Raw genomic sequence first — 18597 nt, forward strand, 5'->3', positions numbered from 1 at the left:
AGTATTGTTCCATGCTGAGCTTACGTACCCAGCAAATACTGTCCTTCCTTTCTCTCCCTATTTTCCCTTGTAAAAATATATCTCCTTTTTTGCTTCTTTGTGTAGTCTTTTTCCCTGGATTTTCCTTTCTATTCTTAAGTTCCTCCATCCCTCTGTACTTCCTTTCCCCCCGCCTTCCCTCAATGTTTCAGCCTCCTGATTTTCCTTCAGAAACATTTTCTTGCACATCAATTTCCCTCCTCTACAGAACATACTTTGTTGTACATAGGTGAGACTACAGATATTCAGTACTGAGGAATTGTTCATCATTAACTCAGAACATAAATGACTTGCATGTGTATTTTTTTTCCTAGAATTACTAATGAAAGGGTACTCTTTGAGGACAGAAGTAGCAGAGAGTAAATAAAAGGAATAGGCAAATAGAATAACCAGAAGAGAAAAAAAGGGATCTCATGCTCTGTTGCTTTTCTCAATTATGAAGCACATTGTTACTAATGTTATTAAGGTCAGAGGGGGAAAATAATTTATTAAGGTGCATATTTATTGAGTTTGTTGCTAATAAAAGTGAATGGAAATGGGAAAATACTTTTCTTTTTTGGCCAAGTATGTTAGTCTGATTTCTATGCCATATATATTTTTGTGTGTGTGTGAATGTGAAAGTGGTGGAGAATTAAAAGGATCAGGAAAATAGAGGAACCATAAAATAATTATTTAGATTGCAGATGAGTAGAAGAATACATCATCTGGGATCTTTAAACACTGAGTAATGACACAAAACCACTGACAAATGCAGTAACAAAAATGGACCGATGTTGTTATTACTGTGGCTTTCTTCTTCAGAGATACTGTGTCTCTTCTTCAGAGATATCTTCAGGCAAAACCCCTTTTTCTAAATTTATAAAACAGTGATATTCATCTATTGTTTCAGAGTCTTATAATAATGGAAAGCAGGCAATTCTAGAAAAGCTTAATATTTGTGGATTTTGGTAAATTGTTGGAAGAGAATTGTATCAGTAATACTGCTTGAAATTAAACCATATAGATTCTCAGTGTCTTCCATATGAAGATCCCAAGCTTTCCATATGTGTTATCATCCCCCAAATCCCTCCAGTCTCTCTGGGGACTACCCTGGCAGCCTCACCATACGGAGTCCTTGCCGTCCCCTGATTCTGCTTCTGGCCTCCAGGCTAAACCTCACACATAATTAAAAAGTTGGTTGTTTTAAAGGGTATTCTCTGCAAATGGAGACCTGCTGTTGCCTATTGAAGTCATAGAGCCCAAGCGGTTTTAAGCATGAGGAATTACTGCCTGTCTCTAAACAATGAGTTTCGTGCTTTTCATGAAAACACAGCTCCTGAATACCTGGCCTGAAAGTGAATGAGATACAAGATTATGTTCCGGTTGTTAGTTTTACTGGTTTCATATTAACAGTGCAAAATGCACCAAATATCTCCTTTTTATATTTTTCCTCTGTTGATAGAAAATAATTTTCTTATTTGTTTCCAAAAGCTGGATGGAAACAGTAGGAATAATGTTGGCTTCTTCTGCTGGTGCTATCTGATAATCAGGATAGGAGGACAAGTGTTACAGTATTTGTTGTACAGAGGATCACATGTGGCTACATGCGGTTTTGTGCCCTGAAACCTATTGTCTATTAAAAAAAAAACACAAAAAAACTGACTATGAATTGAAAGAACCTGTGTATTTTGGAAGTGGACTAAATATTATCCTAACAGAGTCTGCAAGGACTAGGCTCTTTTTTTTTTTTTTTTTTTTTTTTTTTTTAATTATCTCACTTCTTTAGAATGGTATCCCTCAAACTGGTGTTTGAGGGCAGGATTTCCTACAGATCTTCTGCAAAATGGGAGTGCATTATGGGAAAGAAAACACTACTGAGCAAAATGAAAACATGTGGTTGACAAATTTAAGTTGTTAGACAGTTCTCAGATCAATTCTGCCAGAAGAAAATGAAGGAATTTTACTCTTTGTATTTTGGAAGAACTTCAAAAATCTGAGCCCTCCAAAATTCCTCCTTCTCTTCCAGAAGTAAGTACCTGTGATTTGAAAGGTACTGTGATTAAGCTGTTATTTGAAAAACATGGCTTTTCAGTATTTTCTGTTGTCATATACTTTCTAGAAACATGACCTCAGTGAAGAAAGTAGTAGTTCATACAGATCACTAGTCTTTTTACTGAAAATGTAAAAAAATACAGCAATTAGTGCCAATTTTACTTGTATCTCTCTCCCACAACAGACAACTACTCATCATATTATAAATGCATACAATGCATTCATTTCACTTATGTTGCTCTCTGGACTTTCCACCTAAATTTATACTGTTTATAGCAAACAACCTATCTTGAAAAATGAAAAAAAGAGTGAAAAAGTCAGCAGTTTGTATTGTATTTTTTTTAAACATCTACACAAAAGAAAGAGCAATAGATTGAATCTCAGCTGACAACCAGATGTATAAAACACATGCATTTTCAAAGACCATCTCACTGAAGAGCTATTGCCTGCTTATCCAGAAGTAATCTCATTCTCTGCAGCTGGCAGTAGATGAATCTAAGTTCTCACTAGCCTCAGAAAAAATCAGCTGTGTTTTGTATTCCCTCTCCCTATCTCTTCTGAATTCAACAATATGGGACATAATAAATGACACCTAATAAAGAAGACATGTATTTTTAAAAGTCTGACAAACTTATTAGTTGCTGTGATGGATTTCTTACCACTGCATGTGCAAAAGACTGGATGTTGTTATGAAAGTTACATACAATTACAGTTAGATACAAACAAGAATTAATTCAAAGCATTTCTACTGTGTGAGACAGTTACAAAATAATTATGGTCTCTCTTGGCCATATAATACTATTACAGGTCTTAAAAGATGCTGCAGTGTCTGTGTCTTACAAAATGAGTGTTGAATTTTAGGGCTCAGACTGATGACAAATTACAAATCTACATGCTATATTATCTGGAATTTATCAAGGGCTAAACTTTTACATGCAGATAGTTGTCATAAATCAGCTGCCATGAAATAGCTGGGTGAATGGTTAGTAACTAGATTACTGATCTAATCATCTAGAGAGAATGATAACAGTTTTGTTGAGGGGATAATTGTGCATTATTAGTATTAAGAACAAAATGCCAAATATGGAGATCAAATGTGGATAATTAGAAGTTGTTGACATTTAAAATATATATTTTTAAAATATAATACATCTTTTGCCACTAAGTGGGATAAACTTAATATGAGTTGGCTCTTAGGTTGTCCTTTTTGCAGTACCCAGTTTTTCGTACCTCTTGATCTGCCTGGTCTTTCTGGGTCTGAATCTTTCAAAGACTTCTGCATTAAGTCAACTTGATGCATTGTCAGTAGCCTTCACTTTAGTGGAGTTTTACCAGAACTGTTGCCTCTGATGGTAAAGTTTTCCAGGCATTCTGGCTATTTGCACAACTTCTTTTTTTTTTTTTTATTCTAACCCTACATGAACATGAATGAAACTTCAAGAAGGAAGAAAGTCCAGACCACTCTCTGTCTCGCTCAGGTTGAATATAGTCACAAACCCCAGAAGTGTGGAAATAACACCTGTGGGGGGAAGCACCCTGTGCCCCTACAGGCTAACACTCAGCTTTCAGCACTGTTAAGAGATGTTTCAGCCTCCCCTGAGTATTTTATTTTCACCTCTAAGAGATAAAGAAAGACAACATGTATCTCAAATTCAACTTTGTATTCTAGCCCAAAATCATAACATTGAATACAGATACTCTTGTATGAATAGATCACATACTTGGTGAAATTTTGCTCCTGATTGCTACCATTAGGGTCTTGTATTGAAGAAGTTACTGTTATTTCAGTGTCAAATTATGCTCCTGCCTTGCACACAGAGTAAAGGTGCATAGATTTTTCCTCTTTGCTATGCACTTTGCATAAAAAGAAGGGTAAACCAAATTTCCTTTACCAAGGGAGTACAGGATGTGTTCTGTCCCTGCATTCGAGCCACAAACTACAATACCAAAAGGTGCGGTCTGATTCTTTCTATAGATTGCTGCTTTCTGAGAGAGGGGAAACAACCCACCATTTTAAGAACCACTTTTCCCCTGTGGGGTATCTCATGGGAAGGCTGCAGCCCTGCTCATACATTCAGAGATCAACAAACTGTGGCAGTCTTGAGCTCTTAGACTACCACACTTCATGTCCCCTTCCCCCACCTCTTGGTGGGGGGTTTTCCATTAACAGAGGAAAATCACCAAGAAGTCATTAGTTTAGGCATGGCAAAATGAAAAAGCAGAATTACCCCCTACAGGCAATATAATGAAAATGTGGAAACAAAACTCTGTCGCAGAAGGTAGATGAATAAAAGGCTGGTGTGCAGGACCAAGTCATCTGTAGGCAACCTGAAGTAATTTAGATTGGTGTTTTGACCAACTCTGGATGCAGGAGGCATTAAGGTCACCCACGTGTTAGTCTAATCGAGGCTGAGCCAGCATTTCTTCTGCAAACATTTACTGTATTTTAAAAGGCTGGTGGTTGCAGTTGTCAGTCTGGGTTAAAACCTTAGCTACAAGTCTTGGCACAAAAGCTCATCCTTTGAACAAATGAACCCCCAAATTACTGTGGGACTAGGAGGAGCATCTCTCTCACTTAGTACTAAGGAGGTGGATGTTGGTTTGGGCCCCTCAGAGCAATCTAAGCTCTCTCTGAAGCCCTACTTTGGGGTGAAGAAATACAGTGGTAAAAGCAGCACAGAAGTGGGGACTAATTTTTGTATTTTTGATCCTTGTCATTATGAACTTGTATATTACAGGCAAACTTCTGGGAAGTTCTAGGAAAAAGCTAAGTCTATTTGATCAGATTAGACTTGCCAAGAGGAATCCAATTTAGCAACAAAATCACATAAAATGTCTGTGTGGAGATAATTTGGATTTCCACAGTGGTCACCAAGCTGCTTATGTGGAAACAAACCCAAACCCAAAATGTAAACATAATGCTTCCTTGTAGGTAGACATCCCCAAATATCCTATAATTGCCAGCAAAGCTCTTAAGATCATGACAAGAACTACAAAAGTAGGATTTATTATTCTGTGGCAATTAATATAAATATAATTGTTACCACTGTCTTTTATTTGCTTCCTGGATTTTTATAGTTTCAAGTTTGCTCCTCAGCCACAATGGCATGCAACTTCTTTTTTAGTCTTAAAGTTGAGATTTTCAAGTAATTATTATGAGAGTGGAGGCCTCAAAAAAACAGCTTAGGAGAACAAGTTACAAAGTGGAGTAATGAAAGGTAGTAACAGAAATGACTGAATTTGATAATGAATTTGGACATTTCAAAGCATGCAGACCAAGAACACACCCCCCATCCTCCAACTTGACTGGCATTTAACTTATTATTCAAATATTTTGAGTTGGTAGAAAGTAGAAATGGCAAAAAATTAATTCAAAATATACTCAAAGTTACTTCATGCTATAGCAACTGAGACATATCTCAATCCTGTATATGCTGAATAGTTATGTTTCTCTGTTCATAACTGACACACTTCATTTGTTTGCTAACTTTGATTCGCACTTCAGAACTTGATCTGCAGTTAATACAACAATTTGGAAGCTACTTATAATTACATGGTAGAAGTAACACTTAAATATCTATTTTTCATGGAATTTTTTGTCTGAGGTTTATGTTCATGGTAGCATGAAGCATGGTGTGAACAAAGAAAAATGAGAATGAAGATACATGAAGAATATACAGTTCTGAAGAAAAACAGGGGATGGGAATGTTAGGAAACTTAGGAAAGTTTTAAAGAAAGAAGCTCAAAGGAAAACAGTGCATGAAAAGTGAACTTCAGACTCAGAAGTAAAATACAGATACTTACATTTAATATATATAATAGTCTATACTTTATAAAAGAATGTTACTTTTTTATCTGAATATGTCACATTTAAAAATAAGTTTTTAGAAAGATGAGATAATAATTTTAATATATAGGCCATAGAATTGTTTAAGTGTCTATGAGACTATGAAGTCAATAGCTGTAATACATGAATCGGTGTAGTGATCTATAATTAGGCTAAAAATGTGATATTTTTCTATTTTATGAATTTATTTTTTCTTCTGTTGCTGAAGTATCACAATATTTTTTAGTTTTAAAAGAAACTATGAATTATTTATTCAGGGGCTTAGACAAGTGGAACAGACAATATTTGAAATGGTTTCTGACTGAAAGATCAGTGAAAACAAAATAATAAACCTCCTACCTTTCAATGCAACATTTAACTTCTACATGTATTTTAGCATAAATTTTGGTTAGTCAGTAGAGGTGACACATATTTCTTAGTATTTTTAAAGAAGGGAGATATCCACAACTGCTGACTTTATTGACTAACCACTACTTTTTCTAAGATCAGGCATAGTAAATAACCATAATGTTGGAACAGGATGTTTATGCTCAACATAATCTCATAAATTACACTGTATGATAGTTGAGTGTATAAATATCCATAGAAATATACATATTTGTACTTACCCAACAGACAGGAAAGGCTCCTTTGATTCAAGTCTGTCAAGTGAATAATAGAAGTTTTAGGTATTTTTATATATATATATATATATATAGTATATCAGAACATTTATATGAAGAATTTAAAACAGCCACTTTCAGTATCAAATTTATACAGTGACCAATACACAATTTAACAATAGAAAGGTCTGATCTGTTATGATAGGAGCTTAACTCAGAAAAAAATACCATTTACCTAACTGAATTTTAGATAAGAAATCAAATATTTACAAAGTAGCACATCTAGGCCCTTAAAATTTCACATATTCAGATGACTTGTGCAAGTTTTTACATGGAAAGTCTAGAGTGAACAAGTAATACTTGGTCCTTTTTTTTTTTATTTTTCATGTAAAATGTTTTTTTCTTGATGACCATGATTTAGGAAGATACTGAAACTTTTTTTTTTTTTTTTTTTTTTTTTTTTTAACTTTAAACATAAAATTTAGTATGGGTACAAGAACTTTCCTGGTTTGAGGGCTCTCACACCCATTTTATCTGCTTTACCACATCCTCTATTTGTACGACATGGTCATTTCTTTGTCATGAGAACTTGTGGAACATCTGCCACAATCAGCTTTGTGCTGGAGCTGGATGCCACTGGTTTGGTAGACCCAGAATAATGTCCAGTTCTAAAACCAGTTGTTCTCCAACTCCCTGATGTTGCTGCTGTCTCTGTGAGGAGCTGCACCACTTGCAAACTGACAGGAGACTCTTTTATTAGTAGTTTTCAACAAACCAGGATAGATTTTAAAATCTTCATCTAAGTTATTGTAGTGTACTTCTGCTCCAGTTCCTGCAACTGTCTGCTTTTAATTTTGTAGTGTGTTTTGGCTTCAGTGAGTTTACTAGTATCAGCTGCTTGCTAGGACCATTAGCATGTGACTTCAGGGTCCTTTAAATATATATTTAAAGCAAATCTACAACTCAATTATTCTGGGAGATTACATGACATACAAATAATGCAAAAGTTCTCTGTTGTGCTAATTTTCACTGAAAGTACTGTGTTAGGAAGAACAGCAAATAACCCCCCCAGGTATTTAATGTCTCTTTGTAACCTTTAAGAAAAGTGTTTCTAACAAAGCAAAGTATGTCATATCTGGAACTGATTGTTTCACTTGTGGTGACTGCTCCCATCTGAAACCAATTCAGTCCCACACAACAAAATATCTGAAATAGAACTGTAGACAGGACTGATTGTAAACAAAAGTACTGTGAATAATTTGACAGTATTTCAAGAACGAAACTTTCCTGCAAGTCTTCTTCATAGAAAAACGAGCAAATACATTTGCGGTTATTATTCATTTAACAAATGTTTTGTCAAAAAAACTCACAAACCAATGGACCAGTTTAGCTATTGCCATCTATCCTGAAGGGTATGTACAAAAGATGAACTTGTCACTGTGATTTTGAAAGGATTATATGACTGTCTTTAACTGAAAAATACTGTATGTAATCTTTTTGCAAAGTATTTACTACTTCTTTTCCAGAATCACTAGTGGAAATAACTTAGGAACCTGTTTTCATTTACAAAGGCATCTTCTGATGTACTCTAAATCTAATTTACGGATGCTAGATTTCCAGCAGTGGTAAGGACAACTTGCATAAGGCTAGAGGAGAGGCCAAAATGTGTCCGAAACAGTAATTTTTCTGTTGTCCTCATAGCTGTACCTCACCTTCCCATTTCTTTCTGAGGCTGTGATCCACATGGAAGTAAAAGGATAGAAGAGGGGATCACTGATAACCTTATGTGTACCTGGAAGCAGAGTGAAAGACCAAATTTGGTTAACCCTGCACTCAGGGGCACTCCAGGACAGTCCCAGTGCTGTCACAGTGTTTTTCCTCCCAGACTGCGATGCTGCACACCAAAACCCTCATAGCACTGAAAAAAATGCTTAGCTTGGCATCGTCTGTGCTTAGGCAGTACTGCCAGAGAGCAGTAAATTGACAGGACCCTTCACGAGCGGGGTCGCATCCTTCTGCAGGCTCTGTGCAGCCACCGTGCCAACTTCACAGACCAGCTTTTCCTGGTGTGGATGACCCATTACAGGAAAACATCTGCACCATGTTTGCAGCTTCTCTCGGGTGTATGAGGAAAAGCCCAACCAGTGTTATGGTTTTGTTTCTTGTTTTTCTGCTTGATGAAATGAATCAGACCTGGGAAGTACCCAATGTTTGGCTCGAGAGATTAACTATAAGCAAAACGAGCAATGAGAGAAAGCCTCAGAACATATTTACATGTTTCATAATACAGAAATATTGTAATGAAGAGAGACCTGACACTATCCTGATGAGGACGTTCTGGTAGATTTTACTTGCAAATGAAAAGTGTGTGATAGAATGCCCCGTGGACAAAATACTGCAATTAAAAACTATTTGAAACTCATTCTCGAGATGGAATTCAATTTGATTTAAATTGTGCTGCCCTAGGTTTGACCTCTCTCTAGTATTTGACTAAATAGTTTTAGGTAATTTGCTGCATTACTTTAAATTAGTTCAAGTGTTCCTCATAGTAAATGAATACAATTATCTGTTGGCTTTTTATTTAAATTGGAAATTCAGTATATGTCAAATTAATATAAAGGTTTTAAAACTGCAACACCATATAAAATAACATCCTATCTCATCTTTAGTGGTGACATTTATCAATATGTATTATAGATTTTTTACTTTTCTTTTCTAGACTGCAATACACCAAATTCTCCAGAGTTTTGAGGAAGTCTTACATAATTAAATACAATATCTCAAAAAGAATAATCCTGATAAGATATGAGAAGGGCTGTCATACACGTTAAAGAAAAATGTTAAAATTGAAATTTTCTTTCCTTCAAAAATGTATTGAGCATGCAAGAAATACTAGGTTGGACAGTAAACAAAGTGCATAATGTTTTAATTATGTAGGAATGGTAATGAAGCTGGAGTGATCAGAAGTTTTCTTTGTTTCTTGAAATAATTTTCCCATCAGAAAAATTCAGTTTGTCAAAATGTCAAGGCAGTGTATCAGTTTGAATAGGAGGAAGGGAGGTTAATCTGTAGCCTGACTGGGACACGGCAGACTGAATTTGTGTTTCCCTTTGAATCTGAGCTAAGATTTTTCTGAAAGGTCTGACTTTCTTATCTACATATAATGGATAAATTTTTGCAGGAGGAAAAAGGATTTTTACACAATGTAAATTGCTTGATTAAAATCAGTCACTGTAAACCAAACAGGCAGAGGCAATCAATTTATGCCCATTGTTATGCTATAGTACTGTCACACAGTTTAAAGTAAGGACCCTAGAAATTTCCCATTTAGTATTTTACCCCTTGCAACCTGTCTTGGAGAGTCATTTTACAAGATCTGTTTAACATAGTTGTGTATTTCATTACTTTCTTTGCTGCTAAATTTGCTTATATTAATGCCAGTTATCTAAATCCCATATTTGACAGGGACTGAACACATAGATGGACAATTTTTTCAAGGTTTGCAGACAAACACAGAATGAAATGTGACTAGAAAAGAAGGTCTCAAAGTAAATTCCACTTTCCTTGAATAATTGTTCTATTAAGATTACAGGCAAGATGCCTTTTTATATCTGAGGCCTGGACCAAGATACATACATCAATATAATTTCTTGCTAAGGAATCCTCATCTCTCCTTCCCCAAACCTATTTACAGGACAAAGTGGATAACATTTCAAACAATATCAGCGCTGTACACAAGCAAATGGATTTTAGCCAAACATTTTCCAGGGAAACTCATTATGAATCAATATATTCTTCCTCATGGTGATCATATAATTTAATCTCTAAGGATTTTGTAAGAAAAACATGTGGAATTTAAGGCATTTGTTAGGGTTCTTATTCTGACTTTTTAATATATTAAAATTGTCCACCCTGAATCAGGTAAAGTGATGGTCAGGAACCAAAATTTTTTAGATGAGTCACCATTTTGTGTTACAATCTTCGAAACAGAATTCCCAAGAAGGATAACCTGAGTGTGTTGCTGACATCACACGTTCTGTTTGTCTGTAAAATGGTTGAATAGTGACTGCAATTTTCAAGGGGATTGGAAGAGTTAATACCTGTAACGGGAATCCAGAGAATTCAAGTTTTTCATTCAAGCCATGTAGGAAAGTCAGGCCAACTGAAAAGCATTTTAGACTTCAGTCGCTTGATGAATTGGCTGTATAGTGTTAATGTATATTTTGTGTGATTGATGTGGCTGACTTATTTACCTGTCAAGCATGACTATCTCTTTGTACTGTACAGCTCAAAGATTTAGCAAAAATATGTGAAGTCAAAGAATATTCAGATTTATGGCTCACCCTGTTTGACAATTAATTTAATTTTAAAATTATAACCAAGGACAACTCAAGGGACCTTTCAAAAGAAACTGAGGTAGTTTGCCATTCACAGTAATCAACCAGAGTTGCATTTTTCTCTGCATGTTGACTATGGTTTGAAATCAACAGTCATTAGTGATCAAAAAACATCTTCCTTCAGAAATTTTTAAGCAGTATTGCTCACATTTTGTCCTCTAATATTTTTCCCTTTTAAAGTATGTGCATTATACCTTTTGGTAACTCCCAGTGTTTCTATACAATACAAGCAGGCATAATTAAAGCATGCCTTAATTTACGGAAGAAATATTATTTCATGTAACTTCCACTATCTACTGAGACTAAAATAGCTATTGCTGGTGTACACTAGGTAATCCTTCCCTTTCCCTTTCCCTTTCCCTTTCCCTTTCCCTTTCCCTTTCCCTTTCCCTTTCCCTTTCCCTTTCCCTTTCCCTTTCCCTTTCCCTTTCCCTTTCCCTTTCCCTTTCCCTTTCCCTTTCCCTTTCCCTTTCCCTTTCCCTTTCCCTTTCCCTTTCCCTTTCCCTTTCCCTTCCCTCTCTCTTTACCTTCTTACCATTTATAATGGTTTATGTTACTTAAAATAATTCAATCCAAGATAATTTGCTGGACATCAGTAACCATTGTCAGAATTAGGGAAGAATCTTATTCTGACTTCTGAAACTTCCATAAATATGATTATAAACATTGGCAAGTTTTATAAAGAAGCACTGTCATATTCTGGAATAAATAAATGTTAGACCAACTGTATAGAAGATATAATCTGACAGTAGTGTTTCAGAAGCAGAAGGTATGGATGAATAATTTATAGTTTTATGTCAACTTTTACAATTGTTCTTAATAAATTTAATAAGTTCCACTTCCAGCTGGTGTTTGACATTGCAGCTGGTGACTCCGGTTAGAAAAACAACACAAACTATATAGTTTTCATGACTATAGTATAATATCAAATACTGTATTAATATGAAAATATAAGTGTCCTGTGAAGTTCTATTTCACAGAGCTAAATGCTTCTGTTATTTATTGAAACATAAAAATTGTAGTACAAAATAAAATGCATCCCTCAAACCATGGATGGAAACTAAAGTACTGCAAACAGAAAATGTAATTTCCCAGTTCGTACTTATTCCTTTGACATGATAACTGACCTGGTGGGTAGAAGAAACAGTTAATAGGTAAGACTTAGCCTGATTTTTAAAGCTTTTGATATTGCCTTATATGAGAGTCTCATATTCAAGCTGGGAAAACATGGTCTAATTGCCTCAAGGTAAATATACTTTATGCCAAAAAAACTCAATATGCCCAGGCACAAAGAATTATGCCAGTGGGAAGGAGGGGCACATTAAATACTAGGAACACTCAGTGCTATGTTTTGTTCAATTTCGGTTTGCATAAATAATTTGAGCAACAAAATAGGGACTATGTATGTAAAATAGATGAGAAAAAAATGGTTTTTAAACAGTCCAGCAAACAGAGTTAAAAAATGATTTTTTTTTTTGATAAATTGGAGAAATTGCCTGATATTAGTGTAATGAAATTTTAAAAAGTCCAATGAGAATTTAAGAACAAGAACTAATTTATATGTACATGGAATGGAGGACAACTGTCCAGGTGTTACAAAAATAACAAGCTTCAAGAGAGCAAGAACTGAGTAACAGAGTACTGCTTAGTGTGGGGACATACTAAAGCATCTTTCCTTAGAACTGGTGTATCCCTCAGTTGCTTCACTGTGCTGGCTTTGTGCATGGTATTTTATAACAGGATAGGGGTGGACAGAGAGAATCCAAAGGAGAGCAATTAAGAGTTTAAAAGATGAGAAGGAGCTTTAGAGTGGTGGAAATGCCATATAAAATATGTTGTATGTTATTAGGTCCTCCACATATCCTCTGTGAAATAGGAACTTCTATCTTGAAAATATCAGCTGGAGCTGATGCTTCCAAATCTGGGGATTCCTGCTAGTGATCTAGGAGATAGAATTTCTGTCATTTAGATCCTTTCTATGCCATGACAAGAAACCTAAAATTTCTGCATATGCAGACCCGAGGGGCTATCTGTCTGCAACACCTCACTGGAGTCACAGAATATGAAAGTCTGGGACAAACACCAGGTGACACAGGAGGAACCAAGTACAAAGGCTACTGAAATAAGCATGCATATGAGACATCATTTTTGCCATGTAATCCCTTGATGGTTCCATCTAATTCCCATTTTGAAATAAGTCTTTAGCATTCAGGAAATAATCCTTGCCTGCTGAGCCAGTCCTAAATCACACATGTGCTTTCCAATGTCTGTTTCAGGTTAATTTCCATTTCAGCCTATTTTAACTACTAGCATCTTGCCTGAGGCACAGATACTATGTGAGGAACAGAAGTTGATGCCATAGCATCAGTATGTTGTATGTTACAGTAAAAACTGATGCTGCAACTCACACAGAAATACTTTAGGTTCCTCTTTTTTTTCTGCATTTTCGTTCTTTAGCTTCTCTGAATCACTGCAGTGGCAATGAGCAATGTCTTTCAATCAGCTTGTTTCATCTCTTCTACTCTCAGATCAGTTAATTCAAATCTGATTGAAGATCACAACTGGAATATTTAATTTTACTAAAACTGAATTTTACTAAACCTAAATTTTACTAATTATTGAAGAATTTATTCAGTAAGTAAGCTACTACACTAGTAAACACCCTAGGGATAAACAGGGTTTTGCTTAAATAAGGTAATCCTTTTGGTTACCAGAGTTTCTATATGCAAATCTCTATCTAATCTTTAATATATATATAATATGTATTTAGTCTCTTGTGAAAGTATTGCAACACATTACCCATTCTGACTGGCAAAAAAGACACATTTTTCCTAGTATCTTATGATTTCTGACAAGGTTAATTATTTAACATTGAGAATAACTTAAATCACTTCTTGAAGCATCAGGTTTTCCCCAGCCCCATGAGAAAAATATTGCACCCTAAAGAAGTTAACTTCCCAGTATATCTGTAGGTGATGTGGATCTTACGCTACCTACTTTCAGAAGATACAGAAAACTGAAATTATGGTTCATCCTCATGAGACAGCATGGTTGGAGCATTTTCTGTCTGTGAGAGCTTGTGCTTACCCTTGGGTTTGGTTTGACTAATGCAGTTACTCTTCATTTAATATTCTGCAAGACAAAGCTGACTACCCTTGTCAGAGTTTTGAAGTGAAAAGAATGGGATATTTGGCTCAGCATGTACACCATATGATTCTTAAGCATTTTATGTCTGGACAACAAACAGACATATACAAAAATATAAACTTTTTTTTTTTTTTTTTTTTTTTTAATTTAAAAAAACACTGTAAAAAATCACTGACTATTGATGCAGTATATTTAGCCAGTTCTACTTAGCATCTAAGCCCATGATAGGGTAGTACCAGAGCACTCTATGACGGAAAAGGCTTTCAGGGAACACAGCATAGGATACTCTCTGTAGTACCTGATGTCAAGCCGTTTAACCTAGCATGCTGGCACTGTGCACTGACAACCAGATACAATATTATGGGAGTTTCCAAAGTCAACCCAATGTAAAGCAATGTTCATCCATTTAAATTTCTTCTTCCTTACTCTGTGATATAATTTTGTTACAGATGTACATAACATATGAACAAATTTAGCTAGTTTCCTAGCAAAATCTGAGCCTTCTTATATAATTTGTAATCATCAAATTCTTGACAAGTTCCAGGGGCCCATAGGATTTCTTTCCGCGTGAATTAATAGGACAGATAATCTTTAGCCATCAGTTAGCAAAGCATGACTGATTAATCTGTCCAGAATTATCTCTAAAATTTGACAGTTGAAAAAGTGAATAAAAGGTAGCTTTCAATACAGGGAGGAAGTGCTTTAAAGAGACTGCCTCTTCCCTGTGATAATTTCCCCAATGACAAGAGGCTAGGATGAAACATAAATCAGCATATTCAAAAGTTGGTTTTGATATACAAGTAAAAATGTACTTTGTCATGTTGGATACTGAATACACATGGAATGGAAGGGCTTTGGGGTTGTGGTAGAAAAGGAAGGTATGGGGAAGAAAGTAAAGGAAGTACTTTCCAATAATCCTCATTAATGGGTGGCCTAAATTTTAGACAGCGAGAAGAAAATGCAAAAACTCTGAGTCATTTGAAGGTTGTATAATAATACAATATTTTCAGAGAGCTAGTACTAAAAAATAGTATCATATCCATCTAAAAGAACTTCAGTAGCTGATTATAATTTGTACCTGACTATAGTGTACTTTCCTCTGTGAATCCATAGATCACAAAGACAACATGAACAGTGGCATGGTTTCTCATAGCTGAGATAAATATTGGTAAGTGTGTCTGAGAAAAACTAAGTTGTGATTTGGAGAGAAATTAATTCAGACTCTACCTATGAACATCTTCTTAGATAGTTATGGACTACAGTTTCTTCCCACAGGACCCAAGAGAAGTCTTCTGAAGCCGAATGGAGTGATAAGGAAGCTAAACTGAATTTAATTGGTACACCATATCTGTATGATGTTTCCAGTCATGAAGAAATGAATGCTCAGATTCAAAGTGAGGTTCTTGTAAGAATCAAGAATAAGAACACATTTTCCTTCAGGTAAGAACATTCCTAACTCTGATCCCCTTCTCAGACTGAAAACATGCTCAATTTGGTACCTTTGTTCAAGTAAGCAAAGGAAACAAGCTCTGGAGAATGAAAGTAACTCCATGCCACCACTGTCAATTTTAATTCTCTTTTTCCTGTGATATGCTAGTAGTTGTTAAATTTTGCAAAAATCTATGCTCCCCAAAAAAGAAAGAATATTGAAAAAATGTAAGAGTGTACCTAGTTATCTACCTTAAAGTCCTCTTTCTGACAGCTTTAATTGTTCTTTGCATGAAGCTGATGTCACCTGACCCTCTTCTTCTTTAAATCGAAGTAAGAACATTCAGGTCAATATGTACTGGTCTAGAAACGTCTAGAGTGAGTTCATCAGGGTGGGCTGAAGAAAACAGTGTTGACTGATCTAATGCACACAATCAATACTATTTTACTGCATGGCTATTTGCAGTCACAAATAGATGAAGGTTAATGCAGGCATTGCCTTTGAGGATCCCAAGGGTAGAGGCTTAATCTTTTCCCACAATGACACCACTAACACTTGAAAGTAGTTACAGGAGGGACACTGCTCTGACAATGTATGATTCATGTTTGTCACGCTGTTTCCTAGAATGATCTCACTCTTGCAAGACTGAAATATACAACATACAATTTTATGACAACAGATATTAGAAATTGCTCATTTCTTGGGACTCATAATAAATTCATGTGTCTTTATAAATGCATTTGTTACTTTTCAGTAAAACTGCTGTTCTGGGTTGAGTGAGTGGTGGAGTTTTTTGTTGGCAGGGGAGGGGGCTATCGGGGCGGCCCCCTGTGAGAAACTTCTCGAAGCTCCCCCAGCTCCACGTCAGCTCCACTTCTGTTTGGGAAATTGAGCCAATCGGCTGCGCCTCTGCGATAATGTATTTAAGAAGGGACGTGGTGACGTGCAGGGGGACTTGTGAGGAGGAGTTGCTGCAGCTGCATGAACACCAAGGTCAGTGGAGTAACGGAGGAAGAAAGGAGGGGGGAGGTGTGCCGGAGCAGAGACACCCCTGTATCCTGTGGTGAGATGGCAGGGCAGCCCCCCTGCCACCCATGAAGATCTACGGTGGAGCAGACATTGATTTATGGCCTGTGGCTCCTGCTCAGGTGATCAAGGTTCTGTGCATGAAGAAGGCTGGGATCTCATGGGAAAAGGTATCCCCGCTGCTGTAATTCAGTGCTGGGAGGATTGCAGCATGCGGGGGAGTCCCACGCCGGAGCAGCTCGGGAAGGGCTGCAGCCATGGGAAAGAATCCAGTCGGAGGAAGTTAGTGACCCATGACGGAGCAGTGTGGGGAACGCTGCGGCCCATGGGAGGAATTCATGTTGGAGAAAGTTTGTGGAGGACTGTCTGCTGTGAGAGGGGGACCACGATGGAGCAGGGGGAACAAGTTCCGGACACTCCCCTCACCGAAGATGAAGGAAGAAATGGCAGCGCTGACTGCACCCTCCATTCCCTGCCCCTGTGCCACTGGGGGAGGAGGTAGAGATATCGGGAGCAGAGCTGAGCCTGGGAAGAAGGGAGGGGTGGGGGGAAGGTGTTCTCAAGATGTGGCAATGCTTCTCACTGTCCTACTCTGTTATGTGTTGTTAGTGTCTGTAATATGTCCTTTTTTTTCTTCCCCTAATGAGTCTGCCTTTTGCTCATGACCATAAAGGGGAATTTTCTTCCCATCCCAGTCCTATCTCGGACCCCAAGCCTGGCTCTCTGTCCCTTTTCATTGCCAGAGGGGATGGGAGAGAGAGCTGCTGCATTGTGGTTGGCTGCCAACCAGGCCCAAACCACGACAACTGCCAATGCTTTTGCCAGAAGTTCTGGGAATATCAGCAACATTTTCTACCAAAAGGCATGCAATTTTTAACTTATTCTTTAAAAAAATAAAATTTACATAGGACATTAGGCACCAACAATGCTGTCTAAGTACCGGTCCTGGCAGGCTCAGTAACATATTTTCAGACAGTATACTCCAAGACTAGCAGAATTCACCAATAAATAAACTTGTGAGGTAATTTAGTTGCTAATAATTAACTGCATATTAATATATTGCAATTGTCCCTCAATGTTGTACTCAGCAAAGCCTTCAGTGCTATTGTAATCATACTTAACAATCCATTTTCTCTTAAATAAAGTATACATTAAATCTCTTCTTCCAATATTTTAATAATACATTAAAATATATAACAAGTTACAGCCTCTCATTTATCCAGCCTTTCTTATTTATTCAAATAATACTAAATCTATAACCCAGCATGATATTTCTATTGCTGTTTGTAATCCACATATATTGTGCCCTTGCAGTACATCAGCAGCTCCCAGACTGAATTACAGACTCCTATACAATTAGAGGTGTTACATCATGTGAGAACCAATACCTAATTACAAGCCCACAAAGTGGTGCTCGGAATCACAGCCTTCCCTTCCATCTCTGATTACTGCTGCAATCAAGGGTTTACTGAATTTCTGAAAAGGAAGAATTCTGCTGTTCATTTGTGATGTTAGGACAGGCCCGTCTCTATTATGTGTCATGAACCCTATGTGCTTACTTTTAAGATGTCTATAAAGTTAATAAGACAGTTACCAAACAGCAGTGGTTGCAAAACTGGATGCTATTTCTATGATGACTGCTTCACTGAAACTCAAATGTGGAAAATTTGCCATGGTGCCTGTTTCAGATTTTTTTTTTTTTAAATATGTTGTATGCACTATCTTTTTTAGCTAATTGAAACACATCTGAGTATCTAGAAGACACTGTCCTCCTGCTAGCACACACTGAATCCAAATTATGACTATTTCTTAAATGAAATGCAAGAAGCCATGCAGTAATAAAGGGAAAAAGTCTTGCATGTAATAAATGATCAGAACAGGGCTTAGACTGTTAAGATTTAAACTGAATGAATGATTAAAAGTCCTATTTCTGTTTGCCTGCAGGCAAAACTAGCAACGCTCTGGTTCTTTTAGGAATTTACTTTTTGAATTATAAACCAAAGTTTTAAATTCATATTAGCAGCACAAATTCTTGGATAAAAAATGAGTCATAATAATTTCAATGCCATCAGAAGGTTG

General features: G+C 36.5%; 1 protein-coding gene across 9 annotated transcripts in view; it reads right to left on the reverse strand.

Annotated features, from left to right (window-relative positions):
* Positions 1 to 18597, reverse strand: part of RALYL (RALY RNA binding protein like) — a 392259-nt gene that overhangs the window by 52300 nt on the left and 321362 nt on the right. For all 9 annotated transcript variants that reach the window (XM_042785888.1, XM_042785890.1, XM_042785889.1 and 6 more), the window contains one exon: positions 6526 to 6558. In XM_042785888.1, the coding sequence (XP_042641822.1) occupies positions 6526 to 6558 (33 nt within the window). The remainder of the gene's footprint in view (positions 1 to 6525; positions 6559 to 18597) is intronic.

Source organism: Tyto alba, unplaced genomic scaffold (assembly GCF_018691265.1).
Source record: "Tyto alba isolate M040663 unplaced genomic scaffold, T.alba_DEE_v4.0 Super-Scaffold_9, whole genome shotgun sequence".
Taxonomy (NCBI): domain Eukaryota; kingdom Metazoa; phylum Chordata; class Aves; order Strigiformes; family Tytonidae; genus Tyto; species Tyto alba.